The 14,407-nt window shown below is 40.9% G+C and overlaps 1 protein-coding gene across 2 annotated transcripts in view; it reads left to right on the top strand.

Annotated features, from left to right (window-relative positions):
• Positions 1-12,444, top strand: part of STAC (SH3 and cysteine rich domain) — a 73,341-nt gene extending 60,897 nt beyond the window's left edge. For both annotated transcript variants that reach the window (XM_042817622.1, XM_042817623.1), the window contains exons 9-11: positions 1,053-1,104; positions 1,235-1,372; positions 9,413-12,444. In XM_042817622.1, coding sequence (XP_042673556.1) covers positions 1,053-1,104; positions 1,235-1,372; positions 9,413-9,511 — 289 coding nt within the window. In that variant the 3' untranslated portion in view covers positions 9,512-12,444. The remainder of the gene's footprint in view (positions 1-1,052; positions 1,105-1,234; positions 1,373-9,412) is intronic.
• Positions 12,445-14,407: the final 1,963 nt, after the last annotated feature.

Raw genomic sequence — 14,407 nt, 5'->3', positions numbered from 1 at the left:
CCGTGTTAGAGGAAAGACTAAATTCTTGTATCTCCATTTGTTAGCAGCAGTGATAACTGTTGGGCAAATAGACCAGAGAGGCTCTCCAGCTGGACAAGTGCATGTCTTCTACGTGTGTTCTGCAAGAGCCCATCAAATTCTCTATTTATCACATGTCCTCAGTGTGTTGTCAGACTCTTGTGCTGATACCTCACTGATACAAAGAGACTAACATGATATGCAAGGAAAGCTAAATAATTAAGGGTCAACCATTAATTTTGTTAAGATCAAAGAGATGCCTCTTATCAAGCAGACAGATTTCTGAGGTTAATCCATTTGCAAATGGGCTGCCACTTACATTCTGCAACACAGTGCGATTATAATTACACAATAACATTAATGAAGTGCCACCAACGGGGAAAGGAAGTCAAATAACTGTTCAACTACCTGTACAAAATCAGCGCGGCATGTTTCACTATTAGCATTTCCAGCCAAATTATTCTCTTAGCTCTGCTTTGGAACTAGTCAGCTGGATGCTGATACTTAGCAATTACAACCCTGCATTGAGGTATATAGAGGTAAATATGTGCCATTCAAAAAAAAAAAAAAAAAAAAGATTCCTGGGCAAAATTATATCCCTGCTGACTAATTGCCTTTGTCAGTTAAATAGAACCATTTTCCTGCTGCCTTCCTTCTGCAATCACAGCTTGAAAACACAGATGATAAAGTAGTGTGTCCCAACAATGCAAAATGTCTTGAAGTAACAAGATAATGCCTGTAACAAATAGGGACTGCATTTTAAACAGTTTCTTATTAAACAGGAAGCAGAAATTCCTGTTCACAGAAGGTGTTGTCTCACAATAAAGATCTAGCCCCAACATACAGCAATTCTCTTCCTACTTTACTTAGTATGATTTAAGAAAACTTTTCTGCCTCACTGAGTCTACCTGCAATAAATGCTCAGATAAAATGACCAAGGAAGGACCACCTACCTATTAGAAGGTAACTGTGGGAGCCGATGCAGCATAGCTATTAAGAGTCATCCTAATCCACTCTTCCTCTTCTAATTACAGGCCAGGGGATATGATCACTCTTCTGGAAGACTCCAATGAAGACTGGTGGAAGGTATGTTCTAATTACTGTGCATCTATCTCTCTCATTTCCAAAGGGAAAAAATACATTATTTTCAATACTGAGCTTGCATTAAAGCTACTGCTGTTAATAGCTTTCTTCTGTCAATACATTTTCTCCACAGGGAAAAATTGATGACAGAACTGGATTTTTTCCTGCTAACTTCGTTCAAAGAGTGCAACATGATGAGAAGATTTACAGATGTATCAGGACATTCATTGGCTGCAAGGAGCAGGGGCAGATAACTCTGAAAGAGAACCAGGTAAATGCAAGGAGACCCACTGGGCTGAATTCCCAGCAGACTTGAGCATCCCACAGTCAAATTGATGTGACCAGAGGGAAGGTGCAAAATGGACACAGACAGATGCTGTTCACTGCAGTTCAGCTGTTTTCAAGATCTACCATTAACGTGGTAATGATGTATTAACCAGCTAACACATTCTTCCTATTTATTGTGGTCTAAGTTTACAGGCTTACAGATGTTCATAAAGATATTTATATGTCACCTCAGAGGGACAGCTTGGAAAACAGAGTTGTAGGGGTAGGCCTGAGTGCCTAACACATGGTCTGCTCTCCTCCACGCTATTAAGCTAATCTAATAAAACAGGGTAGCTCCCTTCCCAGACCTTACCTTTCCTAAACATAAACACAGCACATTGTTTCAGCTTCAGCAGGAGCAGAGTTAAGACATCACAGAGAAAACTGTAAATCTTAAATTTATCCCTTATTCACTGGCTGTAAAATATCTGTAGTCATTAATAGCTTGTGATGCTACTTGCATATTCTCTCTACAAGTCATAATTTAAGCAGCAAGTGGGAGTTATAGTACACCACATACAGTGAAGATTCACAAAGTCCATTCACCTGGCATATTTTCAGCAGTTCCTTCTGGCTTGGGTTATTTGGGTGGGTTCACAAGGTGGAAACCACAGCCAACTGTTATGCCTTTGATCTGATTTTAAATGCACTTGTAAACAGAATTTTTGCCAGTCTTTCCGTATATCTGATAGTACTGCTATAAATGTTTGCTGCGGTAAAAGGAGAGAAGAATTTGGCTCAAAAGTTGCATTAACAGTAAGGTTTGTGGCATAGGGTCATGTAGATAGAAGGATGGCTGGCTGACAGCCACCCACAGGCTAAATTCTCCAAACCCTGCACAAAACAGGAAGCTGGCTTTCTATCACTGTATTTTGTGAAGCCCAGTTTTGTTCCACCTTCCTTTCCTTTGGCAGTTTATATAATGTCACCAGGAGGTGTTTGCCTTTCAGTGCCTGGAAAGCCATTGATTTTAGCAAAGTGGAGCAGAAATCAGCATTAGAGCGAACTCCAGGATTACACATTTTCCACTCAGAACTTTTGTAATACATCACTCCAGCAGTGGGTAAGGTTAACTCGTGCCTTTGCTGCTGCCTTGTGGCACATCATAATGTACTAATGCTAACAGTCCTTGAGTATACACAGCTTTGTAAGGAAGGCGTAGTATACAGTAACAGGAATGTATTTCAGCTGCCCTGTGCACTTACTACATTTGGCAACCTTCAAGTTACTGGAAAGAGATAATATGCCTTTTTTTTTTTTTCACCCTGCTCTTCTTTTTATTATTTATATTTGTGCACACAGGGAAGAAGTCATTACCAAAGCCAGGCCGGAGGTTTGGCACCTTTTGTGCTCTAGGATTAACAATGCAGAAGCTTGAGGAAATGGGAGTGTGGAGATTTGCTTGCCAGCACAAAGGAAGGTCTGCAGTCTGAGTCCTTTCTTGTCAGCAGGCACACCATATCCTCTCTGTCAGTGTGGCTGCTCCTGCAGGCAGTGAGGGTGCAGTTTCTTGCCTCATTTCTCACAAGACCACAGTTGTTAAGTGGGCAGGTCTGGCAGCAGCATCTGAGCACAATGGCTTCTTATTGTTTCCTAGTTCCTAATAGGCTCACAAGGGAGCTTGCAGTGAGGAGCGAGGCATTGTCTGTGGCAGGGGTAAAAATGGGATTATGAAACCATCCTATTTGTCTATCTCTTCCCTTCCCTTCTTATTTATCCCTATCTATCTTAAACAAATGCTGAGGGTTAAAGTGAAATGAAAATCTGGTTAAAGCAGGGGGGCAGAGACAAGGTTGAAGCAGCAGGTGAGCTCAGGGTGGTAAGAGCCTGTTCCATCCTTGCACAGATTATCTTAAAAAGGGGATGCTCAAAGAACTTCAAGGCCATTTTGAGTAATTTTGAGATGGAATGAGTTCCAAAAACTCATCTGCTTGCTCCTGTAATCCCATACAGGGACTGAACCCCCTATGACAGTTCCTAGTGAGAGCTGGCAACCTGCACAGGGCCAACATGTGGTAGCAGCGTAGGGCCATGGGCCAGACCAGACCACAGGATGTGTGCCTGCCTCAGTGATCACTTCCTCAAGGGCACCATTTATTTTTTTCTTCTTTTCAGCAGAAGAGTCCTTCCTTTCCTGAGGAACAACAATGCATGCTGTGAAAGATAATGTATTTGTTACCAGGAATTTTTTACTTCAAACATTTATTTTATATTTCCAGGCTCAATTTTCCTCCCTTCCTTCTTTCTATAGCTGTTTCTCTTATTTTCCATCCTTTATTTCCCCAGTGTTTATTTCTCCCATTGAGAGAGTTAAAGAAAAGGAAGGGCACAGAAAGAAAAGGAAAATAATCTGAATAGGAATTCTGGAAAAAGTTTTGCAGAATTCTTTCTTTTTTGCATTCTGCTTGGGGATTTCTGTGGGTCTAAGCAGCCATTTTAGCTGTCTCACAGCATTCAGAGTCCTGGGAGCACAATATATGTAGTACATGCAAAACACTGACTTGTTTTAGATTAGCAAGGAGGAGAAATTATTCATTGCTACCAATTCCTGTCAAGTCTCACTTTAGCTAGAAAAACTCATTAACTGGTCTCATAAATTCGTGTAACTATAGTATGGCAGATTGTCTTCATTTTATTGTGTTAATTCACTGGGGTAAATTCTGCAGTGTTTTTACAGGAGTTCAGAGCCATTCTTACAATGAAGGCGAACAGGAAAACTTATCCTGTTCCTTTAATATGAATTTTCAGTATAATGCTTGATAACATCCATGGTTTATACTGCAGGTTGCCATCTGTTTTGTAGCTTACATGCCTTTTTCCTTACAAATACCACATGTATTTGTAAGGAAAAAGGCAAAAAAAAAAGATGGGTATTTTATTACACAAAGGAATCTGTGGCTCCATTTCAGGTGAGTAGAGACATTTTCAAAGTTTGAAGCACAGTAGGTGAGGCTTTCTCTGGAATCATTTGCTGTTTTCATGTCCTATGAATAGCGTGTTGGGTTTTCAGCTTCATGCAGACCTTTCTGGCAAGGCCAATACTCAGGGAGAAAATGGAGGGAAAAACAAAGCAGCACATTTGCACGTCTTATGCAAGATGCATGGGTTTATCTTCACAAAGGTTTCCTTGAATAATTCATTATGAAATAGGAAATTCAGCTTGGGAATAAGCAGTACTGCTTCAGAGACAGCAACATCTTGGAGTTCAGGGTGTGCTGTGCCTGAAACCAGTGTAGAAGTGGCTGGGCTCAATCAGATAAGTGCAGCAGAAAGGCAGACTTAGCCTTGTTTTTAAAGAAGAAATAACATTCTATTGTTTGTATGTCTGTTGCTCCTCCTTTTCTAGCACCCTAATTAAATAGAGGAAATGCCCTCTTTAAGAAAATCCTGCCCACACTCTTTACTGGCAGCTTCTCTGACAAGCATACAAATATAAACCACATTAGGACCAAGCTCTTTGTGATTAAATAACACTATTGATTTTGAATTGCACAAGTGATCTTGTGAAACAGAAACGACCCCAAACCACAACATCTGTAATGAGGTTAGCAATCAGAAACTCTCTGCCTCATCCAAGTGTGGGCTGTGAGTTTACATAAAGGTCAGTGCAACAGATCCATTTAACAATGGATGTGTTCTATAAATGTCATTGATGTAAAGTAGCCCTGTTGCAGGAAGCCTCTCCCATCTGGGTTCCACGGTGACTGCAAAAAAGGCCATAGCTGTGATGGCTGCAGCTTCCGAACCAGAGCTGTCAGCCTTGCTGTCCCCAAGGCATCCATATCCCTACACCCAGTTGCTCCCATTCAGCAGGAGTGACTTTTAGGTATGTGTATATCAGCAGCTACATTCAGGTCTAATCCAGCCACCTGACAAGAGCCCAGAAATGGACTTTGATCCAGGCTCTCATCCTGGAGAGTGGATTCAACAGGGCAGGACTGCAACCCAGGCTTCCGGTCCCAGGGGATTCACCTGCCTCAAGTCTTCTCATTAATTCATATGTTTTGTTGGTGTCTGTCTTTTCACCTTGCTGAAGGCCCTTTCACATTAGGGCCCCACATCTTTCATTCTGTGGTACTCCAGAAGTATCTGAACTTCTTAAAGAATGACTTGGCTGCACTGCTGAAACAAATCCAGATTGGAAAGTGATGCTAAAGTTTCACTCCCCTGCAATAGATGCTACTTTTCACAGCTAGGCTTGAGGGAAAAAGGGTCTTTCTCTCCAGCTATTTCACATTTGCACCGATGCTTGTCTTGTTTAACTGGGACATTTATTCAGAGACTCAGAATGGCACACAAGTTGTGGAAGAGTCTAGAGCCTGAGCACAGCACATTTTGTATCCAGGTCATCTTTAAAATCCTGAACAAATGTCATATGAAAAACAAGCTGTTGTTCTTGGTCCAAAAGCTAGTGAAGTAGCTGATATAAAACCTATCATCAGACTTTGCACTGTAGCCAAATTAGTATGAAAACTGAGTTATCTACCATTTCTATCCACAGAGCTTACTTTTAGGCAAAAATTTCAGTGCATAGACACAAGCAGATGTGGAAACTCATCATGTCCCTGTGCTGTCACTGCCAGAGACAAACAGAAGGCATGAGCTTTCAGACCTCTTGACCTGGCACTGTCTCCAGGCTCCAGAACAGCTCTTGAAGCTGTGCTGACCTCATAAGCAAATTCCTGTCTCATCACAACTAGCCTGTTACTGACAGGTTAAATATGTGAAAGGGAGAAGATAAGCAGAAGACAGCTACAGAAAACTAGAGCAAGTTCAAAGTTACTCTGGGACAAAGAGAATTTGCCACAGGACTTAGAAGCACTGGAGAGTTCTGAGAGCAGCTTGAAGGATCATTTCCTGATTGCTTCTATCTCCCCTGCTGAGGGATAAAGAAATCCCGAGGGCAGATGTTGACAAGTTCAGACATCAATCAGGATCTGAGCAGTAGTTTGCTTTATTTTTGTCATGTGTTTGTTTTGCTTGGTTTTTCTTTTTTAAGAAAAATGAGACGAAAGAATGAGAAAGTGACTTTATAATACTAGATCCCACTTTCAGTTATTTCTGTAGATCCCTGGATAACTGAGAAATAGCCTGAGATGTGATTGCTTATCCCATGACTTACTCCATTCATAATCTCTTGAGCCAGGGCACTTTCTATTTTCTTTCTAAAAAAAAAAACCCACACTGTTTGTCTCCATTTGTGTTACTGCTGAATTCACAGAGGAATTGAGCCACCTTGCCCCCAGAACACACCAGCCTGAGCAGCTGTCATTTCAAGCATTTTCCAGTTGGATGCAGTGAACTGTGGGTGTCTGATGGCAGCTAGGCATGCTATGCCTTCACAACCACCACACTTGCTGTCACCAGGACTAGTCCTCAGTGACAGCTGATTCATCAGGTGGAGCCCAAAACTGTACACCACCACGTACTCCTCCTGATTCACACCCACCTAAGAAACCCAGATCCCAAGGCTCGTGGATGAAACCCTTGGCAATACTCACAAAAGGCAAAGAGGACAAACGTGGCCAAAGATGGAGTCGCATTCCCCCTTTTCTGAAAGTGCAGAATCTGGAGAATCTCCAGAGCTGTGCAAAGTTCCAGCAGCTGCTACAGCCTTGGGGACCTCCTGACTTGTACCATATTAGTAAAGGGTGTTATACTGCAGCCAGGCTCAACCTGCCCTTCACTCAACCCCTTCCTTGGGAAAGAGTGGGAAAAGCCTCTGCCATTCAGGGGCTGGCAAAGGCAGGGCTTAGAGTATTAGTGTGAGAGAACTTCAGCTGGAGTTTGTGAGAGTGCAGATTGATTAATGTATTAATGTATTAGTATGAGGAGCGAGAGAAAATCTTGCAGAAAGACCTTGTCTTCCACACACCCAGTGAAGATCTAAAGTTCTTGCTATAGCAAAGCATTCCCACTGATATCAGGGAGAGCTTGAATAACAGCAGCAGAATGAAAAAAATTTCTGAAGTTCAAATCTGCTGTCCTTTTTCCACTTCAAAGATAAAGAAAACCTCTGTTCAGAAAGTTTTGTACTTTCCTTTTGCCCACAAATCATTCTGCTGACAGTGCAAGACATCAGGGAAGAGGTCTGTCAGACTTTTTTAGTCAGGAGGTAACATAGTGATGGAGTCAGGCATTCCTTTTAACAAGCCAGGCCCATTACAGAGAGCCTGCAAAAGTTTATTTTCCCATGCAGGGATCAACTGAGAATGGGCATCTTTCAAACAAGGTGCTCTTCCCTACTTTTGAACACTCTGCTGTGCTCATTTATCCTTAATCTGGTGCTTCTTCGTAGGCTTTTTCTCTAGTTGTTGAGGTGTTCATAGTCTTCCTCAAAGACAGAGCAACATCTCATAATACTCAGAAGAACCTTCCTGTATAGCTCTGCTTCACGCACTTCTGCTTCAAATGATGATGTGACTGCCTAGGGAGCTGCTACTGTGCTAGAGATCCATCACACAAAATTAGCTTGGCTCTTTTGCAACAGTACCTGAACAAAAACAGCATCAATTGCATACTTCTCTCTCTCCCCTTCTGTGTGATTTAGCCCAAACAACAATATATTATTTTGTTTTAATTGGATGTCAACTCTGTTGGTGTGCTCAGTCATTCTGACCCAGGAATGCAGTTCAGATAGAATTAAGTAGGTAGAATATTAATGAGAATGTCAAGAATATTAATGAGCATGTATGTTTTTCAAACCCTTGTTTTCAGCTACAGAGATACATCTGACCATTTCCAAATACTGGAGGTGGCAAACATGAAACATCTTCACCTCCTTCATATAGCCTTTCATTTCCAACTAGCAGCATCAGTATTGCAAGCAAATTTTAGGCATGTAGCAATAAGAGGGCAATACGACCCACAGTTGAGATATGTTATTTAGGTGTCACCGTACGATTTGTAAGAGTCATGCTGAAATGCATTTAGTCAGGAACATTTTTAGCCATTTGGGGTCATTTCATACTCTTTGAATTTTTGTAACTAAACACTGTAAAGACCCATCAGATAAAGCCTTTGTGAGTATTAATCCAGATACAGAGCTTAAAAGACCTGGCACTTTCATCATGAGAAATCAGTGAGTTGATCTCAATAGCACCATTAGCTTTCTGCCTATTTTTCAACTGTAATTGAATTGTAGTAGGAAGTGTATCTTTCTTTAGCACAGATGTTTGAAAAAAAAAAAAAATCTTAATTTTTATGCCTCTGTGCTCAAGTGCCCAGTCAAAGTACTAGTGCTTTCAAATGGCTCATCTATTGCCAAAGTAGCCTCAGATGGGCCCTCAAATGGAAGGAAATACCTGACTTCACAAAGGTCTTCAGGAAATGCAGATCCTTAACATGATATATTGCACTATTGTGAAGACCATACCGTTTCCATCATTCTTACCTCTGTTAGGCACAGGAGTTGTGCGCACACACTCGCTGAGCTGTATTCAGGTCACATACTTTGGTATCCAAAATAGACACAGGCACCTGTAGGTGAGAGAGCTGAGTGAATAAAATGAACCCATTGCCCATCTGAGAAGCACTTTGGCTCTTTAAATATGCCAAAGAGAATATGCCTGCATTCAGATCAGCTGCTACGAGTGACCCACCTTGGCATTGTGATTATTTTTCATCAACTATTGAGGGAGCCTGGTAGCTCGTGATCTGAATTACCCACATCTCTCATACATAGACAACTAAATCACGATAGTTACACTAGGTTGAAGTCATAATTCAAGCTTCAAAATATTTGATTCTGTAGGAGGGTGTTAATGATTTTAACATTTCTCATTCATACGTGGCCCTTCAGAGAGTCAGGGGGAATGGTAATGCTCTGAGCATATGACTTAGAATTTCTTGTCAAAGCAGTGATTCTAAACTACCTGTAGAAGCAACCAGCACAGGGTCCAGCCTACCAGCCAAATAGATTTCAATAATTTATCTCTTCATCATAGCAAAGAGATTTTTATTTTTATACCTTCTTTGCATCCAGATTTGCGTGACTTCAGAAAAGGAACACGATGGCTTCATCAAAGTATACAGTGGGAAGAAGAAAGGCTTTGTCCCCATAGACGTCTTAGAAAACATCTGATTGCAACAGCCCGCTTGCTGCAGTAGGAGCCCTTTGTTGGCAATGCCTGTCTGCCTCATCTCACACTGTGTCAATCCAGATGGGCTGTCTTGCAGATGTTCAGGGAAACAGTGGGAAAACTGCAACTACAAGAAGAAAAAGACATTTAGACTGCCGCAGCAACACTAAGAAATAAGAAAAGTGGAATGATTGAAAGAAAATATAGTTAGAAACCTCTAGGGAAATGAGAGGCCCTTGGAAACTAATAGGAATAAGGTAAGAAAAAGAAGTCTGGGGTGATTTCTGGTGCAAGATGGCTATTGCAACCCTGATGGAAATGGACAGCTGTTCTAAAGGACTAAACTCAAGTCTCATGTCTCAGAAAACTGTTGGACTACTTTCTTGTTGGAGATGTGTGTTTGGGAGGGAGGGAAGAATACCAGTCAAACTGTCCTCATACTACAGCCCAATGCTTGTAGTAAAGTGTGGCTGTGGTTCTACAGCTCTGTCCCCTGTATCAACTGATCAGTTTAAGCGTTTATTCCTGATGTTAGTCTCATATCAAAGCAGTTTGGAGTCACCATGTGGACGTCAGTTCAAAAAAGTGCACTGTGCCCTGGAGGTCAGCAGCTTTCTCTTTCTGTGCAATCTTACCTTATGAAAGAGTAGCGACCTTGTATGTCCTTTGTTTTCTCTGTATACAAACAAAAGCTCTCAGTGTGTGCCAGGTGTGACGGCTGCTCTCATAGCTCCCAAAAATGGCCTGCCCTGCGATTCAAGAGCCTTCTTGGAAGTGTCCCTCTGTGTTTCCTGCATCCTTATCTGGTGAGGGAGAAAATGGGAAGAATGCTGAGAGAGAGCCACAGGCTTGAAATGTTTTGTATTTTTCTGTGTTTATTGCACTTATAAGATTTTATATATTAATCCTATTTATATATATATAAAAAAAGACAGTTAACTAACCCCCTGGAAGACTGAAAACACTAGGAAAAAGACAGACTGCGCACAGAAGTGAAGACTGTACCTAAACCCAGAACTTGTGACAGTAAGGCACTGAGTGTCTTAGCATTGTGGTCACCCACCAAAGTTGTCGTCTTCATCTGCTAATAGTTCTGCAGATTCATCAGTAAATGCACTCACATGAGTACCTCCTTGGCATTAACAACTGTGAGCCTCCCATAAACCTTCTCAGTCCCAGTGCAACTGCACAGACATGTCTGGTTTATCCATGTAAGCCTCCATCTTCATTCAAATATGTTTAGGGTATAAGATCTGGAGAGCAGTCTGTGGGACTTGTGGATTTTCACCAACTTACACAAGTCAGCCGGTGCCAATCGTGTTGCTGAGCAGGGGCCTTATGATGTTTCAAAACAGTGAACCTAATTTCCAAGCATTTAATTGGATGTAATTGCACCAAATACACTTAAACAGCTTAGTATATATTATGACATAGAGATTAAGTCCTGTCCCAAAGCTCCCTGGTGAATTCACGCCTTATTTGACCAGCCTGAGATTGAGTGCCAGTCTTTAATACTACTGCAATTAGCCACAAATGGATGTCCTATATGCCAATGCTGCAAGAAGAAATCCAGATGCCGCCAGGTTAGTACACGCCTTTGCAAAGTTGACACTGTTTCTAAAAAGATGCTGTCCAGTCTGCTTCCTTATATTGAGGCAGTTCGAATCTGTGTTGCACAGCCCAGGTCTCATAGTTGGGATGCCCAACAGCTGACCTTATGCAAAGCCTTATGAAATCCAGCGCTGTGCTACACGTGACCAGAAGCTCACAGAGCAGGTCAGGCTGCAGCCTCTCCAGATGCATTTTGCAGCTCTTATCACTTAATTGCTGAGGAGGAAGTTACAGGGGTGTCAACTGTTGAAACATCGTCCTTTGTAATACAAACGGTCTACACCAATAATTCACATCCTTCTGGCTGACCAAAAGTATCTGATTTCATATCTCCCTCTATGGGAATATCAGCAATTCATAAATGGCTTTTCTACAGAGCAAACAACGAACATTTGCTCAGCTCATTCTCCTAAGTAACCAGTGAACTTAGTGGGAAGAGGGAGGATTCTGACAAGCCTTAAAGATCAAGACAAAAAGTAAAGTCATGATAATCCACTCTGCTTTATATGATTTTTATATATATATTCACTAGTTCAAAGAAAAAAACTCAAATGTTTGTTAGAATTGAAATATTTGCTATTTTTGATCAGACCTGTCAAGCGGGCAAAGGAATATTAATTAATATTAATCTATACATATGTGCTATTGTTTACATGATTGCATCATACTGTGATTCCCTATTTGAGTCTTCTATGATTTTAATTTATCCCTACAATGTGCATCAAGAAAGAAAGAATTCAAAGAATTCGAAGATATGAATATTACCTACAACTCACAATGGCCTTTAATCAATGTCAGTTTTATTCCTTTTGATACTGAGCAATAAATAATAAAGTGATTGAGTAAAACAAAACAAACCTTATGTTGGCTGCATTACGTCTGAGTAAGCATTGCTTCTGAACCAAAGCTTTCATGGTTATCTTTTCTTTGTGTATTTTGTTTTGCCTTTTTAATGGGTTTTTGCTGCTGTTTGATATGAAGATGTAATTTATACCTAATTTAGCAAGAAGCACATACATGAGTCTTACTTTAAGCATGTGATTCATTAGCTATTTGCACGCTTGAAGCTGAAGCACTTTGCTGAATCGAGGACATTTTCCTCAAATTAATTTTGGATGCCTTACTCTGAATCCAGATGAGTATCCCTTTTTTTTTTTTTCCTACCATATGCAGTTTGCAATAGATACTGAATTAGCAAGCAGTTAAAAGAAGCTGGAGTGGAATTTATCTGACGTTTCCTCCGAAAATTTGAACTTTAGGAGATGAATACTGTTCACACTTAATATTCTGCTTAATAAAGAATGTGCAATGGTTGGAAGGAGAATAGAAGTGTATGTTTCTTGGCTTCAGCCGCTATCATTTTCAGTCAGCCACCTCTGAGAGCTACAGTCATCAGCAACAGACATCACTGAGTACTGCCATTTCAAATCTACAGCACTCACATTTGCCATATTTAGCAAACCATTTCTAAAGTGGTTCTTCTGTAATGTATGTAGCATGCATAGACTCAGAGTGAAGTTTTGCAGTGCAGCTATCCCAATCATTTGTTTCTGGCAGATCAGATTATATTTCAAGCCATTCAGCATCTCGTCACAGCATAAAATTGGCTGCAGAATATTTTCATAAGCGCTAGGGAGATTGACCAACGTGAGCTGAGGGTGAACTGCCTGAGTCATGATTTATTCCCATCCACAAACAGCACGGTATCTCTCTCAGCGTATCATCATCCTGCTCTAACAACTGGCCACTTTGTCTTGGTCATTTCCTTCAGTCACAGATGCTGCAGTGCATGGTCAGATGCAGGCTCATTGCACCAGGGGGACTAGGACACTTACTCCAACAAACACTACGTGTCTTTAGCACCAGCCTTTTCTTTGTAATTACTGGTTGAGATTCAGTTGACTAAATATTGCACCAAGTGCTACTATAGACTGAGGAGACTGCAAGAGTAGTGGGCAGTGACACTGGAGACTTGGAAGAACGATGCCTTATAAAGAAACCTTTGTGGACCATGTACATTGTCTAAAATGGCATTAAGCAGAAATATTTGGAAAATGAATCCTACTTGTTTTTCCTAAATGTATGCAGACAAGTCTGATTTACTGAGCACTCAAATTACATTTCTTTCCCTGAAGGATACTGAATAAATGCAGCTCAGCTTATCAATCTTCTCTCATTTAAGTTCACCATAAAAAAAAAAAATCTCTGAATGCCACAGGGAGTGAAGCTCATCTATTACACTGGAAAAGGCTGGTCACTGTTATCATTCTTCCAAAACTCTATGATGTAATTTATCTAATCTAACTGAAAATGTCTACAACTAAGCTAGTAAATCAGTTGGCTTTCCTCCTTCCCCAGAAAAGAGAGTTATGGGCACTTCAGTGTTATGGTCCATGTGACCTACTGAAGCCTTCTGCTTTTGCTAGAGTTTTATTGTGCCTCTCAAGTGCCCATTTCTACGCATCAACAATCATGAGAGCCTTAGCCAGTGGGATGCAGACCTCTGCAGAGCAAAGCTCTGTATCAGGACAGAGGAATTCCTAGCCCTCATTTCCGGACATGTAGGTATAATACATATATGTGAGTATTGTGTGCTTGTTTATGCTTTTTGTAACACTTCAGAAGTTACTAGTCATTACTATTAGGAATGAAAAAAGAGCTGCATTTTTGTCCCTGCTTCCTCTTTATAGAATTTCATTTAGTAGCCGGTGGGCAAGAGTGGCCTTCTCAGTAGGACATGTTGCATTTAATACAATATTGAACGATCCTAACAACATCTTAATTTAAAACACAGAACACGGGAAATATTAGCCTGGCTCTAAGTCTGCCTCCAAGTATAGTGCCTGCCCACAAGTCCTGAAAGCAAAAGTAACACACATTGATTGTAGTCCCAGGAAGGTTGGTTCGAGTTTTCATTTCTTATTTCAGACGTTTCAGAAGAATGTAATCCCAAATTATTATCCAGACTGTGCGCACTGAAGTTGTAAAGCAGGGTGAATACTCTTTCCCCCATGGGATTACATGTCATCACAATGCTGAGTTTTCCATAGCAGGAAAAAATAAAAAATAAAATTAAAAAATCTGAACGTAAGGGGTATATAAGTTATTTTTAAAACTGTTCTTTATATAGAAAATTGCCATGTGCCTGGGGAATGAGCGCTTGGCAGGCTCACCGCAAAGAGGCCCAGAAAATCTACATCAGGGCTGCGTCAGGTTCTGATGTATGTCCTTTTCTTGAGTAGCTCTAGTAAAATTAACATCACTCATTCTATCAAATAAGATGACAT

The sequence above is a fragment of the Centrocercus urophasianus genome, unplaced genomic scaffold (genome assembly GCF_019232065.1).
Source record: "Centrocercus urophasianus isolate 14NV4802_14NV808 unplaced genomic scaffold, USGS_Curo_1.0 seq_16, whole genome shotgun sequence".
Taxonomy (NCBI): domain Eukaryota; kingdom Metazoa; phylum Chordata; class Aves; order Galliformes; family Phasianidae; genus Centrocercus; species Centrocercus urophasianus.
Note: the sequence above shows the minus strand (reverse complement) of the source record. Positions and strands in the feature narration are given on the sequence as shown.